The sequence below is a fragment of the Chiloscyllium punctatum genome, chromosome 1 (genome assembly GCF_047496795.1).
Source record: "Chiloscyllium punctatum isolate Juve2018m chromosome 1, sChiPun1.3, whole genome shotgun sequence".
NCBI lineage: Eukaryota > Metazoa > Chordata > Chondrichthyes > Orectolobiformes > Hemiscylliidae > Chiloscyllium > Chiloscyllium punctatum.
This window is the reverse complement of record NC_092739.1, coordinates 130987664-131013509: the sequence shown is the minus strand read 5'-3', so window position 1 is coordinate 131013509 and position 25846 is coordinate 130987664. Positions and strand designations below refer to the sequence as shown.

The window sequence follows — 25846 nt, the reverse complement described above, 5'->3', positions numbered from 1 at the left end:
CATACAACCGCCAGGTTATAGTCCAACGGGTTTATTTGAAAGTGCAAGTTCCACTTTGAGCTGGTAGTTGGTGGTATCGATGGTAACATCTGAAGGGAAACCTTGAAAGTGGAGGGAGAATTGTTGGGGAGCAAGTCGAGTTTCCAAACCCAATACCCTGAAGTGAAAATCTTAGCTTTCTATGTTTTGACAAAACTTGAATGAGGATTTTTTTCATATTAAATTATGATAACTTTATAAAGGGGATGCTATTCCCTTTGATGAGGTTTGATGGAACATTGATGACTGAAAATCTGAAATCCTTTTGTTTTGCAGAGTATAAAGGTCAGCTGGCTGCCACCACCATCCAATATGCAGAATGGTTTTATTACTGGATACAAAATCAGGCACAAAAAGATTGGCCGAAGGGGTGACATGGAGACCCTGGAACCCAACAACCTGTGGTATCTCTTTACAGGTGAGATTCAGTCTCTTCACAGTATTAACCATCTTTACTGAGCCCGCCTGCACTCTGTTGTATGAGAGTCTGCTCCCCTTAACCACTGCCCATACCGACACAAACTGCCTCTCTTCTCCCCCATACCTGAAGTTTCAAATTTGATTATACTATTCCTGATGAACTCTATATCCTCTTGTACCACTGAATCTGACATTTTGGATACCCAACCTAACTCCTTATATCAACATGGGGAGCTTAATCTTAAGATGTTTGGGTCCAATCTCCCATAAATTCTTTTAAATCCGCTTAGATTTTTCCTTGTCTTTTAAAAATCGCATTAGCCAATGTTTTGGTTGTCTCCTCTTAATCAGTTGAACTTAATAGCCTCACTTAATAGGAGTTAATAATTAGACTGACGCACATCTGTCTGAGGAAGACCATGCAATGCTTTAGAAGGTTACAAGATGAATACACATTATTGTCAATATGTATTGCTATGTTAGATTAGATTCCCTACAGTGTGGAAACAGGCCCTTCAGCCCAACAAGTCCACACTTACCCTCCAAAGGGGAACCCACCCACCCCCCAACTAATGCATCTAACACAATGGGCAATTTAGCGTGGCCAATTCACCTGCCCTGCACTTCTTTGGGACTGTGGGGGGAAACCGGAGCACCCGGAGGAAACCCACGCAGACACGGGGAGAATGTGCAAACTCCACACAGACAGTTGTCCGAGGCTGGAATCGAATCTGGGACCCTGGTGCTGTGAGGCAGCATTTCTAACCACTGAGCCACTGTGTTCTTGGATCTTGTAGTATACCAGTGAACAAGCAGGACAGTGCACACATTACTATACCTATTCGTTTTATCATGCAATCTCACATCTTCCCTTTTTATCTTTTGAAGGTAGTGGAATTGAGCTGAACTAAACTTCAGCCGTGAAATTTACTGACAATAATGGGACAAGTGCAGCAGAAACAGATAGATTTTTAAACGATCATTAATCTTAGTTACCCCCTGAGTACTGGAAAATAATAATGTAATTAGTCCATGACTGCTGCACTAAACTATGTAACAAGAGAAAACTGTTGTAACTGTTCTTTTCCCTTGATATTTACAGAATCTGTCTGACCCTATGATCTCTTTAAAGCCTCCAAATAGACTAACCATTTTAACTAAAGAGAGTGATAAATACCTTCAAAAATGTTCCCAACCATATTTAAATAACTGATTATTTAATTGTCAGAAAAATTAATGCACAATCACGCATTTGAACAAATCTACAAGAGATTTGAATTTAGTGCCCTTCCTTGAGCACTGCTTCAGATAAACTGAGTGAGGGCAGTTTTAAGGAAAGGCGGGAAAGGAACAGAATCAGGGTGAAGTGTGTACTTAAAATGAAAGGAAAATGAAGCACAATTGCAAACTGGTTCCAATGTGCTGACCTGTGGGTTTAACTAAGGCGTGTCTGGTTATGACTACTTGGTGGAGTCAGTGTGGTCACTGGAAAAGGTAGCTGGGCTATTGACAACACCAACTGAGAGAAAGTGAGGACTGCAGATGCTGGAGAGTCAGAGTCGAAACGTTTAGTGCTGGAAAAGCACAGCAGGTCAGGCAGCACCTGAGAAGCAGAAGAGTCGATATTTTGGGCATAAGCCCTTCATCAGGAATGTGGGTGGGGGAGGCTGAGAGATAAATAGGAGGGTGGGGGTGGGGCCAACGTTTGAGCAGGTTCCTCCACCCCAGCTGTGATAATCAGGATTACACTTAGACATAGAGAGAAGTAGACAAACAAAAGTGCTGAAGGTACATAGATGTCACGAGTGAAAAATCTCTGAAAAGAATCTTGCACCTTGAAAATATATAAATAAGTGTGCACACTTCAAATGTTTGCTCAATTGTCTTTGTTGCTGTTGGGCCTGGATAAGTCACACCCATTTGAGAAATTGTCCATCTCTTCAGACATCCCAAGGCTTCTGAAGAAGGGTCACTGGACTTATAACATTAAGTCTGCTTTCTTTCTGCCAAACATGTCGGGTTTCTCTGGCAATTTCTGTGTGTGTTGATGGAAGGAATTGTAATAGCCAAGCAAGCAATGTACTGACGCCTTGACTACAGATAGCCTCTAACATCGGAGATCATTGAAGCGTGAATTTCTGATTCTGTTTCTGATTTCCAGCATCCGCTGTTCCATGGTTATTTGTTTCCTTGAACTGTGATGTTGATAACTACAGCCAAGATATTCCACGTAAATCTCACAACACTGAGGCTAAACACAAGACCCTTGTCTGCACACATTGCCCACACATAATACCCACCTTGAGGGTGAGAATGCAGAGTTGGTAATGTTTCTACACATCTCTCGGTCTATCAGCTTTTAAAGTGAGCACATGGCATTCAAGACTGGGAGATGTATAATGGGCAGTTCAATTGTCTACTCTCCCTCATAGGATGTTTACTCGGTGGGAAAGGATGCACAAAGTATCCCTCTAAAGTTGAATGCTATCATACAGAGTGTTCAAGCATTATCGGGCAACTTTGCAATGAGATGTTAAAGGCCAACTGTTGATGGAAGCAACAAAGGAGGGGTTTTCAGGATTTTTCTCAAACCTCTGCCTATAGTGAGAGACTTCACTGCACAACATTCCGATATCATATGTTGACTTAAAACCTTAACAGCAACCTAACTTTAGTAATGTGATGCTGATGGACTGACTCACTGACAGCTGCTTTTTCCTTGATGGTCAGTCAGACTGGTAATATGCAGATGCTTAAAAGTATAATCCCAACTGTTGTTACTGCTGGACAAATCAAATACCAGACTGAAATATGCCTTCATAGTTTCTTTCAATTTAAGTAAGTGGTCTTCCACTGAAGTATGACCACACAAAGCTTCTGATTTGATTTTAATAATAAATCAAAAGATTATTACTCAAAAAGTAAAGATAAAATAGAACAAACAAAGCTATTTAACTCTAACACTATTTGAAAGATTTTGAAATAAACAGGCAAACAAAATTCCATCTATCCTCACACCATTACTTTATTGTACTCAATACTAGAGAGAGTTCTCTTCTCTAGCATATCTATAGGTTTGACTGGACTGTTCATTTCAGTTCCCAATCTTGAGTGTTGATAGGCTTTTCTTTGATTAGTCACAAACTGACTTTAAAATTTCTTAGCATCAAAAGCATGGCTCAGTGGTTAGCATTGCTGCCTCACAGCGCCAGGGACTCTGTTTGAATCCAGCTTCAGGCTGTGTGGAGTTTGCATATTCTCCCTGTGTCTGCGTGAGTTTCCTCCGGGTGCTCCGGTTTCCTCCCATAGTCCAAAGATGTGCAGGTCAGGTGAATTGGCTGTGATAAATTGTCCATAGTGTTCAGGAATGTAGCTTAGGTGCATTAGTCAGGGGTAAATATAGAGAAATATGGGAATGGGTCTGGGTGGGATACTCTTTGAAGGGTCGGTATGAACTTGCTGGGCTGAAGGGCATGTTTCCACAGTGTAGGGATTCTTTCAGTATTCTAACCAAACACTTCTGATGTAGAATTTTCACAGTGAAGTAACCTGTTTCCTAATTGTTCTGAGATAACTCCTTTCTCCAAGAGAAACTGTTCTTATGCTTAATCTCAATAAGGTCTTCTGTGAACTAAAACCAAAGCTTTCCCATCTATTATGTTCCCCCTAAGCAAATAGAAAAATAAATTCTTAATTCTTATAAACTGCAAGTAAGTTAATGATTTTTAACATTTACTCTCTTTGGTCATAAAATTCTCAGAATACAAACAATTCCCATTATCAATCCAAAGTTCTCTCTTCCACATGCAGGTTTAAAAGTCATGGTACCAGAAAGACTAACAAGTGAATTATTAGATCCCCTAAAACACAAAGACCAAAATCTACATGCCAATAGTTCAAAATCCAACTTACAAAACAAATCATATATTTCATGTATATAAAATAATATATACATGACTGACCCTCCTTACTTCACAACATAGGAAGCATACAATCAGACAGGTAATAAAACATTTATTCAGCAACAGAAATGTTCAAGGACTGAAAAAGTAGCTAGGTCATGATGTTATTGTACGAAGTGGTACCACTTCTTGGATAACCAACAATATGTTAAATAATTAGAGGAAATCAAAAGCCAACTCCTTCATCCCAAAGTGAGTTTCATTTAGTTCCTTGCTTCTCTCATTCAGTGATGCATTGCTATGTCATGCTGACTTGGATGTCCCTGCTGTCAAAGACTTGATCCTTAGCCTGATCTTCATCCTCAGAAAATTGCTGTCCATCCTTATTTCTTATGCATTTAAGCCATTCACCCCTTTGTCAGATTCAGTTTTGAAGAGCGCAGCATAACATAATGACGTGATATCTCCTTTCTGGACCATACGGCAAGGCTCTGCTGCAGCAACCCACAGACCAAGGCCTACTCATGAAGAAGACTGTAGTTATAGAATCCCCAAAGTGTGGAAACAGGCCACTTGATCCATCACTGACCCTCCAAATAGCATCCTATCGAGACCCAGACCTATACCTCTACCCCATTCCTGTCACCCTGCATTTCCCATGGCCAATCCACTTAACCTGCACATCTTTGGACTGGGGATGCACCCCACCCAGACACTGGGAGAATGTGCAAACACCACACAGACAGTCACCCAAGGCTGGAATCGAACCCAGCTCCCTGGCGCTGTGAAACAACACTGCTAGCCACTGAGTCACCATGCCGTACACATCTGTTAATATTGTTGTGAACAGCTGAAGACTAAACACTGATCGTGTGGTATCCCAGCAATCACATTCTGTCAATAGGATAATGACCCATTTATTTCTCATTTGTTTTCTGTCAGTTAGCCAATCCTTAACACTTGAGAGTATATTACCTCCTATCCCATTTATTTTATGTGGGGTCCTTAACAAAAACCTTCTGAAAATCCAAATATATTACATCAATTGACTTCCTTTTATCAATTTTATTAGTTAAAGCATACACTCAAACAGATTTGTAAATTATGATATTCAATTCACAAATCCATGCTGATTATGCCCAATCAGATAATTTTTACTCAAGTGCTCATTTTTATCATCCTTTATAATAAGTTCTAGCATTCTACCTATTATTAATGTGAGGATGATAGGTATGCAGTTCCCTGGTTTATCACCTGCTCTTTTCTCAAACAGTGGTGTGACATCTACAAGCTTCCAATTTACAGAAACCATCTTCCAGAATCTATGGAATTCTGGAAGATGGTAATCAAAGAATCGACAATCTGCTCAGCCACCTCTTCTCAAATTTTTTTTTTAAACAACTTCATTTTTGGGATGTGAGAATCACGAACTGGGTCAGCATTAATTGCCCCTCACTAATTGACATTGAGAAGGTGCAAGTAAGCTGCCTCTTGAACCGCTGAAGTCTATTTAGTATCAATAAATCATAGATTTATGGTGGGAATTCCAGTGACCCATTGACACAGAAGAAGCAGCAACAATATATTTCCATATCTGAACAGAATGTAGCTTAGAGTGTAGTCAAATAGTGGTGTTTCCATGTATCTGCTCCCCTTGTCCTTCTAGATGGTAGTGGCTTTTAATGGACTGCATTCATCTTAGCCAAATGTTTGCTTTTTTGTATAAATGTACAAGCTTTAAACTCCTTGTTTTGCTAAATTGTGAAGTTTTCTATTCTTCCATTCCCCAGTATTCATGACTGCCCCGATACATCCCTTAGCTTTATTTCCCAAATTTATTAATAAGAGACAATTTGAATATTGTTGCATATATACAGTAAACACTACCAATGTGGGTACTTGCCAGTGCTTGAATAGCTGTGATTGGTTTCTGATTGCCCTTTTCAACAACAGTAGAAAACCTTCTCTTGTTAAATAACTGCACTGGTGTAACGTTCTGCATGTTAGCTATCCAACAATGTACAGAGTGACATGTGGAATTTAACTGCATTACTTACTGTGGATTCTAATGATTAATGGCCATGTTACAGACCTGGAAATTACAAACACTAATTCATCTAAAGACAGTGAAACAGCAAAGAGGAACATGGCCTTTGTCTGTGATGCTGAATATTCTGTAAATCGTTGTCACACATGTCACATCCACATTAAAGGGCAGCATCAAATGAGTGTAAAATATGAGTGGAAAATGGATTATATCTGTAAAATTTATGACACAAGAAGCGATACTAATAGACTGATATTATAACAAAAGCACATTTTAGAGTTTGGGAGCTTTGTCTTATTCATAGGAGGAATGTGTATTTTTTGTAGGAGTTTATAACATTTGTCATTAAGGTTGTACATTGAAACTGTATAGCATTTGTAGACAGTAGGACATAAATCAAATGTATTCTATGTGGGCACCATTTACACAGGAGACTTCCACAATGCCATCGGCAGTGCTTCTTGAAATATTCTTCTTTATTTCCTTTTATGCGTGAATTATGCCATCTTATACACTGCTGTTTAGCCTCTTTCCTGAATCCTCTACATTTTGAAGACACCTTGTCTCCTAGAGAACACTCAATGGAAAAATCACAAGCTCTTGTACTTCTTTGATTCCAAGCCTCTTATTGCTACCCTCTCCCCACCTTTAACCTTTGCCAGATTTGTCAAGGACATGCTTTGGGTCACATAGGATAAAATGGCACGGCATTATTTATGAGGTGTTGCAATTATGTTCTGTATATATGTTGACATATGTAATATTTGGACTTATAAAGGAATTAATACTTTGAATTATCAGCCCTTTATTAAACTTAAAGCCACAAAAATCTCAACACTGCGGATAGCCTAGAGGAGTACAGAAAGTACAGAGATGAAGTTAAAAAGAATAAGGAAATCAAAGAAAATATATTTGCAAGCAAGATAAAGGTGATGCAAAGCTGTTTTACTCGTATATAAAGAGCAAAAGTAAAGCTAACGATAAAGTAGCACCTATCAGAGATGAAGAAGGGAACTTGTGTAAAGATGCAGAGGAAATGGGAAGAATTTTGGGTGGCACGGTGGCGCAGTGGTTAGCACTGCTGCCTCACAGTGCCAGAGACCCGGGTTCAATTCCCGTCTCTGGCACCTGTTTGTGTGGAGTTTGCACGTTTTCCCCGTGTCTGCGTGGGTTTCCTCCGGGTGCTCTGGTTTCCTCCCACACTCCAAATATGTGCAGGTAAGGTAAATTGGCCATGCTAAATTGCTCATAGTGTTGGGGAAATGGGTCTGGGTGGGTTGCTCTTTGGAGTGTCGGTGTGGACTTGTTGGGCCGAAGGGCCTGTTTCCACACTATAAGTAATCTAATTTTTTAAAATTTTAAATGACTTGTTGTCTCCATATTCACAAAGGAAAGTAATTCAAGAGGAGCAGATTGAAATATTGGGTAAAATAATCATAATGAGAGAGAAAGCATTTGATGAATTAGACTCCTTGAACGTGGATAAGTCACCAAGACAGATGGATTGTTCCCTGAGACGTTGAAGGAGGTCAGGGAAGATGCGCTGAAGATTATTTCAAATCTTTACTAGACACAGATTAGGTGCTGGTGGACTGTAGGAATGCAAAAGTAGTTCTGTTGTTTAAAAAGAGTACAAAGGAAATGCCAGACAAGTATAGGCCAGTTAGTCTTACCTTGTTGGTGTGGGAAAGTGTGGTACAGCAGGCCAGGCAGTATCCGAGGAGCAGGAGAGTCCACATTTCAGGTATAAGCCTTTCATCAAGAATATTGGGGAGGGGGTGGGGGGGGGCGGGGGGGGGGGGGGTGGGGTGAAGGGGCTGAATGATAAATAGGAGGGTGAGGCGGGGGAAGGTAGGTGGGAAGGTGATAGGTGGATGCAGGTAGGAGGTGATTGTGATAGGTCAGTGGGAAGGGAGATGGACAGATAGGACAGTTAAAGAGGGCAGTGCCAAGTTGGAGGTTTGGATCTGGGATAAGGTGGGGGGAGGGGAGATTTGGAAACTGGTGAGGTCAACATTGATGCTGTGTGAAGGGCTGATGAAGGGCTTATGCTCAAAAGGTCAACTCTTCTGGTCCTCGGATGCTGCTTGGCCTGCTGTGCTTTTCCAGCGCCACATTTTTCGAGTCTGACTCAAGCCTCTGCAGTCATCACTTTCTCCTACCTCCTTACTTTGTTGGTGGGCAAATTGGTTGATTCAATCCTCAGAGATCAGATAAACTGTCGTTTTGAAAGGCCTGAACCTGTCAAGGATAGTCAGCATGCTTTGATAAGAGAAGGCCATGACTTACAAAATGGATTGAATTATTTCAGGAAGTGACAAGGAGGATCAATGAGGGTACTAAGGTGGATGTTTCTACATGGACTTTAGTAAGACATTTGACAAGGTCCCACGTGGCAGACTGGTCAAATAGTAACAGCCCATGAGATATAAGGCAATGTGTCGAATCGGATCCAATGTTGACTTAGCAACAGGAAAAAAAGGGTAATGTCATTGGTTGCCCTTGTGATGGAACCACAAGTTTTTTTGAGTGCCACCCCTTCTTCAGGTGAAGTGAGGAGAAGCACACAAGCACAGAATTTCTATGCAGAGAGATTAAAGCATCAGACAAATGGTACAATACTAGGTATAAGAGTCACATGCTGAGGGTCTACACAAAGTAAAATGTAATCCAAAACTCTCCAAACTAATTAAGGTAGAAACATCAAAACAATTTATCAAGATGATGGTGTTAAAATAGGACAGTAAGGAAGATTTTGCAGATACTGAACAGTGTGGTGGGGTCACATGTAGCACGACATCAACCCAATATCATGGTTGAGGCCGTCTTCATGGGCACAGAACTTCATGAGCACAACCCTTCACATTTTCTGCTCCGTGATTCTGCATTGTCGTATATCTCAAAGATCGGCTTGGAGGACACTTACCCGAATCTTCCTTTTTGTCCTGTTTTGACACCATCACTATGATAACTTGTTATGATCTCTCTACCTTAATTAGTTTGTAGAGTCCTGGATTACTTATTACTTTGGCTAGACCCTCAGCATGTGACTCTTACACCTATCCTGTTATCCCAGTCATTTGATTTGTCTCCAGTACCACTATATTTTTAAATTTTTGTAATTATCGCTCTGCCTCAATTAATTGGATTATTAGTCATCCCTTCACTTCCTATTCAGCTGTTGACACTTTACTCACTCTATCTGACACTGTTGATCACCTGCAGAGACTTATTATTCGGCCTGTTGATACTCCACTCACACCATTTGATTGATCTTTTGATCTCTTTGATTATAAAATCTGTGCCTGGGTACTCTCTTCAGTTCACGAAGAGGCAGTGCTCCAAAAGCTTATGATTTCAAATAAACCTGTTGGAGTATAACCTGATGTCATGTGACTTTTGGCCTTGTCCACCCTAGTCTGGTACCGGCATATCCACATCTTGTGAATGGAAAGCTGTTTCAAATGGTGTTCCCACAGGGCTTGGTGTTGGAACCCCTGCTGTTTGCTTTAGGTAAACTGGATTGTGGTGGCACAACTGGGTAATTTGCAGATGACCCAACAATTGCTTGTGTAGTGGAGAGTGTAGACGATAGCTGTAAGCTCCAAAATGATGAAAATGGGTTGGTGGAGTAGGCAGGAAAGTAGCAGATGGAGTTCAACTCTGATAAGTGTAACTTAATGCATTTAGGGAAGTGAAACAGTAAAAGGGGATACATAGTAAAAGGGAATACACTGAGAGGGTTAGATGAAGTGAAAGATCTGGATGTACAAGTGCACAAGTCCCTAAAAGTACAGGTAGATAAAGTTGTGAAGAAGGCATATAGAATGGTCTCCTTCATTGGCCGAGCTACAGAGTGCAAAAGTAGAGGTATCATGATGAAACTGTACAAGACAGTGATGAGATCACAACTGGAGTATTGTGCTCAATTCCAGTCACCATGTTACAGGAAGATCATAATTGTTCTGGAGAGAGAGAGGCAGAGAAAATTAGCTAGAATGTAGCTAGGGCTGGAGAATTATAGCTATGAGGAAAGATTGGAGAGGTTGGGGTTGTTTTCCTTGGAATGGAGAAGGCTGAGGGATGGCATGATTGAGGTATATAAAATTATGAGGGGTAGTGATAGAGTAGACAGGAGGAACCTGTTCCCCTTCACAGAGAGTTCAAAAACCAGGGTTCATAGATTCAATCCAAGTGGCACAAAGATTAGAGGGGACATGAGGAAATTGTTTTCTAGACAGAGGGTGAGGAATGTCTGGAATTCACTGCCTGAGTTAGTGGTGGAGGCAGAGTCCCTTAATTCTTTGAAAACGTACCTTAAGTGCTTATGCTGCAGGGCTAAGGGCCATGTGCAGAAAGATAGGCTTAGAAAGAGCATCTGGGCGTCTTTGGGTCAGCATGGACAAGATGGGCTGATTGGCCCCCCTTGTGCTGTATCATTTCCTTGGTTCTAAAACAGGGAGAGCATTAATTTCTTGGACAGCACAGTATTTAAATTGATACAAGACACCAGAAGTGTATTGACAATAATTTTCTTTCAGTGTAACTGACATATACCTGTACACAAATAAAAAACATTCTAAACACACTTTCTGCAAATTGGTGAGGTTACAGTTAATGCAGTTCCATCGCCTTTGCACAAACCTGAACATTTTGAGCAGGCAGTGATTACTGTATTCACTGCATCTCAGATCTCAATCGCAGATTTAGATTTAACAACTGAACAGCATTCATTACAATTGCATCTGCTGTATTTTTCCCCATATTGTAGCTTCTCAATACATGCAGCCTTGGGCTAGAAATTCCATGTTAATATGCTAGGACGTCATTGCCTCCATGATTTTCTCACCATGAGTTAGTTGTGTATTTCTCTTGTTGTCTCCCTTTCTTCCCCCACTTGCAATCATCTTCTCCCCTGTCCTTCTTTGTAACCTTCCTTCCCGTTCCCTTTGCATGCCCTCCTGCATGCCCTCCCCCAATGAAGTCTGACCCTTCCCTTCACCTGACAGCAGCAACCCTTAGAGCTTAATGCACTGCCCCAAGCCTCAACTCACTGTACTCCCACCTCCAAATCCAGCCTCAGTTTGTACACACCTACCCAACCTGATTTCCACTCAATACACTCATCCCCAGGTTCTGATCTTGACTTAATGCATCTCCCCCATGACTTTTGACCCAATCCCAGGTTGACAGCAACTCTTCCAGCTGCTTCCACAAAAATAGCCTGGCTCCCCCACATTTGTGGCAGATTGGTTCACTAATAGAAGATGGGGCTGAGAAACACGAGAATACATTTGCACCCCTTCACACCCTGGGCCCTACCTACAGGTTCTCAACTTACAAAAATCCTCTTTCTTCTGCTCTTTTTCCAACAATATTTGGACTTTTTTTAAAAACATAAGCATGATGCTACCTATTTATTAATTTTTAATTTGATTCGTCTCCTCAGTTGCTCATTCCAACATTATTTGTATTTGTTTGATGGCAGAATTTTTAAATTGCCATCCATGAGGGAGCTAAAGGGATATGACAATAATCTTGGAACACACTCAAGGGATAAACTTACAGAATATTGAAAGGCCTGGGTAAACAGGATGTTGGGAAGATGTTTCCATTATCAGGGGAGCCTAGATCCCAAGGGCACAGCCTTAGAGTAAAGAGAAGACCCTTTAGTACAGATATGAGGAGAAACTCCTTCAGCCAGACAGTGGTGAATCTATGGAATTCATTGCCACAGAAGGTTGTGGATGCCAGAATATTGAGTATATTTAAGACAGTGATAGATAGGTTATTGATTGCTAAGGGGATCAAAGTTTATGAGGAGAAGACATAGAATGGGATTGAGAAACAAATCAGACATGATTAAATGGTGGAGCCAACTCGATATGCCAAAGGCCTGATTTCTGCTCCTATGTTTTATGGTGTTATGGTCTAGCCAGTGCTGACTTTACCTGAGTATGTTGTTTCTTCAAACAGGGCAACTTGGCACATACCTCCACCAAAAAAAAAACAGCTGGGAGGAGTTATATCTGGATTCCTTGCCCCACTAAAACAAATAAAAAATACTGCCATTGTGAAAATGCTGTAATTACTAGAGAAAGAAATGTTACTGCCTCAGGCTCCAACCCAATTCTTTTACCCAGGCGTCCACCCCTCCATCCTGACTGCTAACATTTTTGTTGGGCACTAGTATGGCTGGGAGCTCCAGTGTCATAGAGTCATAGAGATGTACAGCATGGAAACAGAACCTTCGGTCCAACCCGTCCATGCCGACCAGATATCCCAACCCAATCTAGTCCCACCTACCAGCACCCGGCCCATATCCCTCCAAACCCTTCCTATACATATACCCATCCAAATGCCTCTTAAATGTTACAATTGTACCAGCCTCCACTACATCCTCTGGCAGCTCATTCCATACACGTACCACCCTCTGTGTGAAAAAGTTGCCCCTTAGGTCTCTTTTTTATCTTTCCCTTCTCACCCCAAACCTATGCCCTCTAGTTCTGGACTTTCCAACCCCAGGGAAAAGACTTTATCTATTTATCCTATCCATGCCCCTCATAATTTTGTAAACCTCTATAAGGTCACCCCTCAGCCTCCGACGCTCCAGGGAAAGCAGCCCCAGCCTGTTCAGTCTCTCCCAGTAGCTCAGATCCTCCAACCCTGGCAACATCCTTGTAAATCTTTTCTGAACCCTTTCAAGTTTCACAACATCTTTTCTGATAGGAAGGTCTCCAGAATTGCATGCAATATTCCAACAATGCCCTGCACAGCTGCAATATGACCTCCCAACTTCTGTACTCAATACTCTGACCAATAAAGGAAAGCATACCAAACACCTTCTTCACTATCCTATCTACCTGCGACTCCACTTTCAAGGAGCTATGAACCTGCACTCCAAGGACTCTTTGTTCAGCAACACTCCCTAGGACCTTACCATTAAGTGTATAAGTCCTGCTAAGATTTGCTTTCCCTTGCATTTATCTGAATTAAACTCCATCTTCCACTTCTTAGCCCATTGGCCCATCTGGTCCAGACCCTGTTGTAATCTGAGGTACAAAGTTAAAAAATCACTCAACACCAGGTTATAGTCCAACAGGTTTAATTGGAAGCACACTCGCTTTCAGAGCGACGCTCCTTCATCAGGTGATGACAATATGTTGAAGGTGTTAGCCCCCTGTGTTCTCTGTCTATGACCTGATGTTTAGGTTGATTCTAATCTAAAAAGTGAGATAACAGAGTTTTACATAAATTCATGCAGTTTTTGAGCTCAGAGTTCTACATGAATGTATGCAGTTTTTGAGCAAAGTGCAATGTAACTCTGCAAGTACAAATTCATCCCACAAAATATATGTGTGCATGTGGGTCTTTGTCTGTGTGTGTCTGTCTGTCTGGGGTGGGGGATGTGAGTGTGAGAAAGTGTGTGTGTGTAGGAATATCTGTGTGTGTAGTGCAATGGTGATCACCTGTAATGTGACATGAACCCAAGGTCCTGGTTGAGGCCCTCCCTATGGGTACCGAACTTAGCTATCAGCCTCTGCTCGGCCACTTTCCTCTGCTGCCTGTCCCGAAGTCCACCTTGGAGGATGGTCACCTGAAGGTCCGAGGCTGAATGTCCTGGACCACTGAAGTGTTCCCCAACTGGGAAGGAACCCTCCTGTCTGTTGATTGTTGTGCGATGCCAATTCATCCGTTGTCGTAGCCTTTGCTCGGTTTCCCCAATGTACCATGCCTCCGGGCATCCTTGCCTGCAACGTATAAGATAGACAACGTTAGCTGAATCACATGAGTACCTGCCATGCACAACTCTGTTATCTCACTTTTTAGATTAGAATCAATCTAAACATCAGGTCATAGACAGAGAACACAGGGGGCTAACACCTTCAACATATTGTCTAGCTATCACCTTTGTTAACAGCTAACCCGAGAATGCAACTTTAAAAAAAAGGGGTTTTGTGATTTACACATGAAAGAAGTGAGACTATCACTGTATTCTAACAGATGAAAGGCTTAACAGACAATCATTTTTTCAATGTATAATTTCAGTTACATCACACTGCAAATTTTTGCTATAAATTCTGTGTTATGATCGAGCCCTCCACAATCACCTGATGAAGGAGCGTCTCTCCGAAAGCTAGTGTGCTTCCAATTAAACCTGTTGGACTATAACCTGGTGCTGTGTGATTTTTAACTTTGTACACCCCAGTCCAACACCGGCATCTCCAAATCATAATCTGAGGTAACCCTCTTTGCTGTCCACCACACCTCCAATTTTGGTGTCATCTGCAAACTTACTAACTGTACCTCTTATGCTCGCATTCAAATCATTTATGTAAATGACAAAAAGTAGAGGGCCCAGCACCGATCCTTGTGGCACTCCACTGGTCACAGGCCTCCAGTCTGAAAAACAACCCTCCACCACCACCCTCTGTCTTCTACCTTTGAGCCAGTTCTGTATCTAAATGGCTAGTTCTCCCTGTATTCCATGAGATCTAACCTTGCTAATCAGTCTCTCATGGGGAACCTTGTTGAATGTCTTACTGAAGTCCATATAGATCACAGCTACTGCTCTGCCCTCATCAATCTTCTTTGTTACTTCTTCAAAAAACTCAATCAAGTTTGTGAGACATGATTTCCCACGCACAAAGCCATGTTGACTATCCCAAATCTGTCCTTGCCTTTCCAAATACATGTACATCCTGTCCTTCAGGATTCCCTCTCACAACTTGCCCATCACCGAGGTCAGGCTCACCGGTCTATAGTTCCCTGGCTTGTCTTTCCCGCCCTTCTTAAATCGTGGCACCACGTTTGCCAACCTCCAGTCTTCTGGCACCTCACCTGTGACTATCGATGATACAAATATCTCAGCAAGAGGCCCAGCAATCACTTCTCTAGCTTCCCACAGTGTTCTCGGGTACACCTGATCACGTCCTGGGGATTTATCCACTTTTCACTGTTTCCAGACATCCAGCTCTTCCTCCTCTGTAATCTTCACATTTTACAAGATGTCACCATCTATTTCCCTACAGTTTATATCTTCCATATCCTTTTCCACAGTAAATACTCATGCAAAATATTCATTTAGTATCTCCCCCATTTTCTGTGGCTCCACACAAAGGCCGCCTTGCTGATCTTTGAGGGGCCCTATTCTCTCCCTAGTTCCTCTTTTGTCCTTAACATATTTGTAAAACCCCTTTGGATTCTCCTTAATTCTATTTGCCAAAGCTATCTCATGTCCCTGTTTTGCCCTCCTGATTTCCCTCTTAAGTATACTCCTACTTCCTTTATACTCTTATAAGGATTCACTCAATCTATCCTGTCCATACCTGACATATGCTTCCCTCTTTTTCTTAACCAAACCCTCAATTTCTTTAGTCATCCAGCATTCCCTATAACTACCAGCCTTCCCTTTCACCCTGACAGGAATATACTTTCTCTGGATTCTTGTTATCTCATTTCTGAAGGCTTCCCATTTTCCAGCTGTCCCTGTACCTGCAAACATTTGAATCCAATCAGCTTTTGAAAGTTCTTGCCTAATACTGTCAAAATTGGTCTTTCTCCAATTTCGAACTTCAACTTTTAGATCTGGTCTATCCTTTTCCATCACTATTTTAAAATGAATAGAATTATGGCCGCTGGCCCCAAAGAGCTCCCCACTGACACCTCAGTGCCAGGAGTTACTCATCCATCTGAAGCAGGGTTAGACTTAGTGGATATTTTACCCCATTGGAATTCCAGGTAACGTACAATCCAGCACATTGAGTTCCTGTCTATTTTCTAGCGCTTCCATTGCTTTCTCATTGGAAATGCAATGGTAACTCCAGTTTCAATAGTAAACCATGCTTGTCTCTGCATGGAGGTGGTTCAGGAGCAGTATCTGAACCTATTGCATGTTTTCCTTTGTGTGTGGACAAATAAGTGTGGTCCTCATTGTCCACAGTGAGTTGGCAATTAGCAAAAGGGTAATCCAACACATAGAAGTCAATAAATCACTTGCAGAAGGCAGAAAAGACCCAACAGTGTAAAGGGCTATTTCTAATTTTGAAAAGACAAAAATCACAAGACATCATGGCTAATGCACTGACTCATTATGATTACAGTGTGTAGAATGGGGTGTATAATGCAGCAGACCTACTTTACAACCAAGCTCATATCCAGAATGGTTCTGTGCCAGCACTGGTTTCTTGCAATTTTTAATCTTGCACTAATTGATTTCACATAAATTTATAAAGGTAGCACGTGCCCTGCTTTACACAATGAAGAAATCTAACTGCTTTAAGGCAGCGCCTCACGAAAATGAACTTAGAAAGAAGTTTTCCAGAGAGGCATTATTCTAACTTCATTTAAGATTTCTACAGAATTGAACTTGCCTTTGTGTGGGATGGTGAAACAGTTGATAAGTCAGTTGGCGGCCTTTTTGCTGCTTTCTCTAATTCTATTTCTACTCCCTTTAGTAGAAATAATTTTAAAAATTACTGTTAAATTTCCACAGGAAAGGTGGAAATTGAGGTGCTGACTCACAGTCACTCATTTTAAACTATCCATCTCAGCCAAGTTCTGTTTGTATATATACACTGGATGTTAAGTGTCATTTTCATGTATAAAAAAGGAGAACTTATGGGTTTTGAAGAAGGTTGCTCGACCTGAAATGTTAACTCTGATTTCTCTTCAAAGATGCGGTTAGACCTATTGAACTTTTCCAGCAATTTCTGGCTTTGGTTGTGTGTGTGGAGGAGAACTAATGACTTGTTTATATACTTGAAGCTTCTTTTTTGAACAGTTGAGTCATGCAAACCAAATAAAAGTAAGTATTTAATGACAGTTTGGGCTAACCATTGTTGTGATTTGATTGGCAGGTCTGGACAAAGGAGGGCATTACAGTTTTCAAGTTGCTGCCATGACTGTGAATGGAACAGGTCCAGCATCTGACTGGTTCACAGTGGAAACACCGGAGAATGATTTAGATGGTAATAACACTTACAGGGGAAAAAAGTGGTACACCAGTTACAGCTTAGAACCAATCTAATTGTAATGATGGCCAACAAATTATCAGTAATCAGTGCAGTGAAAGGACATGCTTTTGGGTGAAGATCATACCAAAGGGAATTGAATAGTGAATACCTCATGCAAAGGATGTTACATGAGTGATGAATGTGTTAACTTGTGGAGCATGAGATGGAAGCCATAAATGATTAAAAAATTTATCAAAGGCCAGTACCAGGTTTTCTGTGCACAATATATGCTGTCATTGCTTTGCAGCTCAGCGTATCTGTCCCACTTTCCATTTGTTTTGTTGCTATTGAGCACTTGCTATCAATAGGTCCTGGGAGTCCTTTTGGAACATTAAGAATATTTAATCATGAGCTTTTCCTATTAGTGCCGCACAACAAAACGAAGTAATTTACAACACAATGTTAAATCTACATCTACATATATTTTTGTTATGTATTATCGACAGTGCATTTATATTCAAGCTATTTGTTGAGAAATTATTCCAAGATATTTGTGCTCCATTATTATAACTTAGCATTGAATAAATAGAATAATTCCTGACTTTATAGGAAAAATAGTATGAGTGAGCGAGAGAACACCATCAGAATGGCAAAGTCTAGATTTTGTGATGGACATGACAGCTTGGGGTAATGGACAGCCAAGGTATTGGTATGATCAAGTTTGATCTCCTGATCTGCTGTGACCCTGAGCATTGACTTTCTACAATGGGGAGACAAATGTAGAAGTCAAGTACCTATCAATGGAGAAGGGTGTATGAACAAACAGGATTTCACTACCTGTCTGACACCACCTAATGGCAGCATCCGGACTGCAAAAATAAAGGGTGATTCCTGATTTCTTGGCTACAAAATGCTGGCTATTTCATGGAAGTTTCTCAGGGCAGAAAGCTGAGAGAATAACACAGACAAACAGGGGATATTGGAAATTATGTGAAATGTAACAAGCAGGAAAATTTCATCTCTGGTCTATATAGACAGAACTAAACTTGTAATTTCCACAACATTGAACCCTCTGCAGAAATGGGCCCTGAGTTCAGAGTTGGAATGTAGGAGAAGGTTTGGCTAAAGCCATGTCTGTAGAGTTCTCTACCTTTAATAATCAAACACTGAAGGAAGCTAATGAAAACTTAATTTAAATAGACAAACCTTTTAAAAATTGCTTCTTGCCTTCAGTGGCAAGCAAGTATAGATGAAGTAAAATCTGACTGAATTCCAGTCAATGGTGAATCTCTCTGAAACCAGATTTAAATCTACTCATCCTAGACGATCTCTCAGAGCCTGCCAGATTTCTAATATGTTTAAATAGGATTGTGTACACAATCTTACTGTGCAGTTAGTAGAATCTCCACAGCAGTACCATTTACAGACAGAGATGTGAGAGGCACACCTGTGATTTTCCAGTATGTGCTCCTGCCTACAGGCAAGGCACCATGCCAAGAGTGCTCATTTGGAAAATCAACTTTAAGACATTAAGCTGCAATCGTCTTGTGGATTTTAACATTTAAAGGGAGAGAAGGATTTTCTCTTCATGTCTTGGCCAACCACATCACAAAATAATTAAATGGATCACCTCCTTGCTGCTTGTGGGATTTTACTGTCTTTAAGAAACTATGCATTTTTGTAGACGTTAACAATCAATCGAGTTCAAAAGTATTAAATGGAATGAAAAAAACATTGAGGCATTTCAATGGGTTAAGCGCAATATGCCGATAGGATTACGAAATAAGCTCATCCTAAAGCTGCTGTACGAAAAATAAAGTGAAAATAATTCATTTTTATCTAGGTAATTTTATAAAGTGGATTTATACTGATAGAAGAATTTGTTCTTTAATTACAGAATCCCAGGTTCCTGACCAGCCAAGTTCTCTTCATGTCAGACCCCTGACTACAAGCATTGTAATGACTTGGACTCCACCTTTAAACCCGAACATAGCAGTCAGGGGTTACATCATTGGTTACGGAGTGGGGAGTCCCTATGCTGAGACTGTGCAGGTCGACAGCAAGCAACGTTATTTTTCCATTGAAAATCTAGGTAAATATCATCGGAACCCTACATTTGGAAGGACACATGGAAATATTTGACATCTGGTACTGCTGTCTTTAGCAATGAATCTATGATCTGTTGCAATGAAAGTAAAAACCATTGTTCCAACAAATCTGTAACATGTAGAGATACAAGTTCAAACTACATGCACATTATCACTACAGTTTGAATAAGTTGGATAAAGCTCAAACACTCCTGTTATCTCTCACATGACATTCACTCTCAGCAAGTAAAAATAGATCCCACCCCAACTGAACTCAAAAACTTCAAATAAATTTACAGTTTCTTTCTCAGCTCATTTCCTATGTGTGGGATATTAATGTGAGGAAATAGGCTGCTGATTTTGCATCATAGAACATAGACCCATACAGCACATGAATGGGCCCTTCAGTCCATGATGTCATGTCGAATATATTGCCAAATTAAAGCAATCCCTTCTGCCTGCCTTTGGTCCATATCCCTTCATTCCTTGCATATTCATGTGCTTATCTAAAAGTCTCTTAAAAGCCCCCATTGTATCTAACCCCACCACCACCCCTTGCAGCACATTCCACACTCCTACCACTCTTCATGTAAAAAACTTGCCCCTCACATCCCCTTTGAACTCCCCCTCCATCTTAAATGCTTAGCCCCTCATTTTAGACATTTCAATTCTGGGAAAAAGATTCTTACCGTCAACCCTCTCTGTGCATCTCATAACTTTATAGACTTCTATGAAGTGTCCCCGCAGCCTCTGCCGCTCTCAAGTTTTTCTAGCCTCTTCTTACAGCTCATACCCTCTAATCCAGGCAGCATCCTGGTAAACCTCTTCTGCACCCTCTCCAAAGTGTCCACATCCTTCCTGTAACATGGTGACCAGAATTGAATGCAATATTCTACGTGTGGCATAACCAAAGCCCTATAAAGCTGCAACATGACATCTTGTACTCAAGTCCCCCAATAAAGGCAAGCATGCCATATGCCTTCTTTACCATCCAATTGACATGCGTGGCCACTTTGGCACTGATTACCCTTCAAAACCTTTGGCTGTCCTACTGCTTTGGTAACCTCATAGTGAAATAATACATAAATGAAGTTTTTATCTTTAATACGTGCATGTTGACCTAGAACATATACATTTTACTCCCAGGCTGTAATTCAGCAAGGCAAGCATCAAGTCTTACTGCAAGTGGTAGCTAGCAGCCTATTTTGAGACCTGACCTTATATAATACTTTAACAGAAATGCTTCAGAAACTGTGCCACTTGTTGATTAACTGACCAAAATGGCCAGTGGGTCAGTGGCTCATAGCTGCTTGAACATTAAAATTGTGCAGATTGGAGACAGCACCCAGGAACCAGGGATTATTACAACACAGAATTCTTTGGCATCGTGACTGTTGAAGCAAAGGCTATTGTGCCATTTTAAGTTGGATAAATATTTGAAGCAGAGAATAAGCGTGGGAGAAGTTTGAAACAAGTAACAGCCGTCCCACAGATGGTGAATAAACATAAACCACTGATTGTGATGACTGGCGGAGGATAAGGAGACATACCAATGATACTGCTAAAATTATAAAACATATTGATGACTTTGACAAGGTGAGGCATGCCTCTGTAGGTACGACAAAAGCCTGATATGGATTTGAAGATGGAAGAGTTTGAACATGGAATTGGAGGAGATGACCGGTTAAGTTGAAAGGAAGGTGAAATGTAGAGTAATCATTTGAGAACATAACAGGGTCAGGAGTAAGCTTTATTAAAATAGTGGAGGTGGAGTGATGACAGCAGTTTTGAAGGCTAGAAGCAATGCAGAAAGACTTCTTGATAATATCAGTACTGGTAGGAACACTACTATTGCACTACAACAGTCTGCATTAACAGTAGAGCCAGTATTCAGTTTCAGCAGACATTAGCTAGGAAGAGGGAATTAATAATCAGAGTTCCCATTGCTAATTTGTAGTCAGTGACACAGTTGGAAAATGTCCTTATTTCAGCGTCAGGGTCGAGAATCCCTTACTTTGCAGCATGATTTGGCAGCAGATGTGGGATGTCGTGAGAAATGGCATAAATGGTCATTCCTCCAGAGGGCCTGACAATCAACCCCAGAAGTTAAAGCAGGAAATTAGGAGAGGCCCCTGGAAATTAGCTGTTGAAGCCAATCATCATGGTCTAACTTCAAGAATGACCACTTGGGCCTGGTACTGGAATTCTCTGGGAAGAAAAATTAGGATGTCCTTTCTTCAGCCTATCACAGGTCTGTTACTTCAGGAGAATAAGCAGAAATAAGGGAAAATTGTGTGGTATAGAAGTCTAAGAGAATGCAAATTATGCATCGCTCTAACTTCATTGGCATTTTATGGTACTTAGATAATAAGCTGACTTGCAGCAGCAGGTTTGGGTCAGAATAAGTTCATATGTTATCATCATAAAGTAATTAACACCGAGTTCCTATTCTCTCAAATCAATATTTTTGATAAAAATTGACAGTGACTTATATTAATTAGACTAATTTTATAAATGACTTCTACACCTTTCGTGCTCATTATCAAATATTGAAAAAGTATATACATATGCATTGGTGTGAGGATGAATTAAGATGTATGATTGTTTAAAAATCAACATAAAAATGATTGCAGTCTGAGGTTTCGTACTCTACTTAACCCAATATCTTGGTATTAATAAGAGAAATGAGAAACACTGATGTTAATACCGTGCTTTCTTTTGCAGAGCCAAGCTCCCATTATGTTATTTCTTTGAAGGCCTTTAACAATGCAGGGCAAGGAGTCCCTCTGTATGAGAGTGCCACCACCAGGGCATTGTCAGGTAGGTTCTACTCAAATTGATAGAGTCATCTCCACTGTCAGTAAAAAATTGCAATCTAGGTGTAGCTCTGCCAACAATGCCTAACCATATCAATTGTTCTGGAATATTCCCAGCAAAAAGTTGTCATAAGATCAAGTGAGTTTTCTTAAATTAATATGATTTGGGAAATGTTTGGTAACCCTTTTTTGGCAACTCTTGTAGAATTTTAATATCTTAGATGTATCTTGGACCTTGCATGTACCTAGACATGCAACAGACAGGTTAGTTTATTACAGAGACCACAAATGTAATTTCCAATAGGAAAATGTTCACTGCAAATCTTGAACCTTTAATAATCAATGTAGTTGGACAGAGGGGGAATGAAAAATTTGTGAAAACATGCTCATAGCTGGAAGGGAAGAGCTGAAGCATAACATTTCCGCATATAAACTTAATTATATATCTCTACATTCATTCACCATACAACTTTTCAAACATTTAATCTCATATGCCTTTAAGTTTCTGATGGACAAGTTGTGTATTCCTGAAAAAGGAAGATTTACCTGCCACTTCAGAGTGAAGAAAAACAAAATCCAGATCTCATAGAATTAAGAGAACTCTTGTGAAAATTCCCACCAGTAAAGTGACAATGGAATAAATTATCGGGATTACTTAGTTAAAACTCAATCTTATTACACCTGGCACTGTTCAATATCAGCACTTGGTTCAAAGGATGGATAATTATTCTCTTTCCCCTTTTAGCATCTCTAATTGAATCAGCAAAAATTTTAACAAGAGTTCTGCACTTAGTTAAATAATAATTTAATTTTTGTGAAACCTCAATGACATTGTTAAAGATGCCATTTGCTAATGAGTCGCCCCTTTGTGCTAGACATGCAACAGATAGGCATTAGTTTATTACGGAGATCACAGATGTAATTTTCAATGGGAAAATGTTCACTTCATCGAGCTTAACCTTCTGCAAAACCTACAGTCTTCCTGTCAAAGTATATCATCGACTATTAGAAGATTCGTTATATTAACTGGAAGATCGTTCCAGGCATTAATCTCAGTTTTGTGAGGAAGCACTTCCTGAAATTAGGTGTGAACTAATATTGTGCAAATTTATATCAAAAGCCCTCAATCCAATGTTAAATGTCCTTGAGACTGTGTTCAAGATTAATTTCTCTTTTCCAAATATTTTCTCACCTACCACATTTCTCTTGGGACCAACATAATGATCCTTCCCTCCACCAACCATTATTCAATAATGAAGATATTAAAATTAGCCTTTTCCAATGGCCACACCTTATGATCCTTATCTTGCTTTTAATGTTCTCTTCTGTTCTTATTTAAATGTGCTTCTCATGTTCACTCCCTGTTTGCTTTGATTTACACGAGTGATTTATTTCCTTATCATTGTTTTTATACCATTCCTTGGGTAAGATACTGTCTCAGGTTAATGTAAAAGTTACCATTTCAGAGAAAAATCAAGGAGATTCTCTCCACGGTCCCAGAAAATAGTTGTCCTTCAAACAGCGCCATTAAAACATTTTCTGCTAATCGTCATATTGTCAAATGTGACACCTTGCATTGTACAAATTGGTTGATAGCAGTTAATGCAATTTAAAATATTTCAAATGGATGCAAAATATGTTGAGGACATGAAAGATTTCCAAACCAATGCAGAGACTGGAATCTTGCCAGCTCTGAATAATGTTGACAATGGCGAGAAAGTTGGGAAAATTGTGTGATATGGTCAGCAACGAGCATTTCGACATCAAGAACAAACGTCCCACTTTCTAACCAAGTATTGAATGGCCTGACATGATACTGAGAATGAAATCCACCTCACTACTTGTTCCTTCAGGCCTACATCTCATGCATCAGGCACCAACCTTTTAACTTATGCTCCCTGAGCAGTGACTGCATTTAGCCCACGTCCACGTTCCATGGTACCCGATATGTACTGACCTCACCACATCATCATGGCACAGCTCTGATGCCTTTACAATCGGGTTCTGCACTAACACCATTCACTGGAATACTGCTGCAAAGGACAGTTTGCACAGAGATAGGCACCTACCATAGATTGGGTTAGGCTGCACCTCAGAGCTGCTTGGCTTTCTGTCTTAATGTACACTCACTTTGCACCTCCCTCGATGCTCGCAACACCTTTGCCCTGTCCTGCCTCACCTTTTGGTGGTTTGCATCTTCAGCTGCTCCTTGAAGACTCTCTGCACTTTTGTCTTGACTTGCCTTTTAGTGCAGACACAAAGTCAGACAACTTGTCAAGTTGGCCAACAGTGCAAGGGGTGGACATGTTGTTGCACCGTGCTACATCAGTCTCATGCCTGCACAGTGTGCCAACCATGAACGTGCCAAACCCACACAGCGTGTGCTTTTTCCTAATGGCCATGTCTCAATGTCTAATGAGTCAATCCTCAGTCAAGGCAAGTGAAAAATCCATCAGGTGGAGGGGTACAGTAAATCAAGGGGACCCTCTGATATCAGTCAAGGGGCTTGGGCTCAGTCAATTGGCCACTAGTATCAGCCTAGTTGGGATCCATACTTCTACAGTCCAGGGAGTAGGGCATGGAGTGTCCTTGTGGGTCTGTACAATCAGTTGGAAGTCATAGTAAGTCAGTCAGGGAGCTGCACAGTTATCAGTCAGCATCTGGTCAGTCATCAGTCGGGACTATCTGTCTGAGTGTGTCAAAGGAGTGCATCATGATTAGTCCTCGGGTCCATCCATGAAAATTCAATCGGACTGTCAGGGGCTTTGGAATGAAATTTGGGCAACTTAATTGTCAAAATCAGAAGCAGCAGGCTGAGATGCAGAAGGCTCAATAATTGTGAAAGGAGGGCAATTTCATAGATAACCATAGGTAGCAAGACAATACACCCCCGAAAGGAAAGGGTAATACAGGGTAGAGGGATCAAAGACAAGTCATCAGCACTCTGACTTCAACAGGGAGGACAGTGGACTACTTTAACCTGTGTTGACTTGATATGCCTAGGGCTGGTTACATAAAGTGAGGAGGTGAGTATTTAGTTAGATGGGTTGTGTGGAAACACGGGGACGTTCGAAGCTGAAGGAGTTGATGGGACGGTCATCAAGAAAGAAAAGTCACCAATAGTACACGGCTGAGTCAGAGGCTCAGTGTCAGAAGAGCAACCGCCATTTACTTCCATGATGCTGTACATAACAAATGCAACTGAAGAAGGCTGCTATCACACACATAGTGTGGGAGGTTACGTGTTCCTTTCAAAGAGTGAGGGGGCTTCACTTTTGAGTGATGCAAAATGAACCCATTTAAAGTATGACATCCTTACACAGCCACCTGTACAGCTCAGGTGAAAGACACCAGCGAGTACTATGTGCTGCCTGTGAACCATAAGACCATAAGACATAGGAGTGGAAGTAAGGCCATTCAGCCCATCGAGTCCACTCCGCCATTCAATCATGGCTGATGGGCATTTCAACTCCACTTACCCGCATTCTCCCCGTAGCCCTTAATTCCTTGAGACAACAAGAATCTATCAATCTCTGCCTTGAAGACATTTAGCGTCCCGGCCTCCACTGCACTCTGCAGC

The 25846-nt window shown here is 40.9% G+C and overlaps 1 protein-coding gene across 2 annotated transcripts in view; it reads left to right on the top strand.

Annotated features, from left to right (window-relative positions):
• dcc (DCC netrin 1 receptor) overlaps positions 1–25846 on the top strand; it is a 1336447-nt gene that overhangs the window by 1150460 nt on the left and 160141 nt on the right. For both annotated transcript variants that reach the window (XM_072574203.1, XM_072574193.1), the window contains exons 13-16: positions 316–457; positions 17268–17378; positions 19261–19455; positions 22175–22270. In XM_072574203.1, coding sequence (XP_072430304.1) covers positions 316–457; positions 17268–17378; positions 19261–19455; positions 22175–22270 — 544 coding nt within the window. The remainder of the gene's footprint in view (positions 1–315; positions 458–17267; positions 17379–19260; positions 19456–22174; positions 22271–25846) is intronic.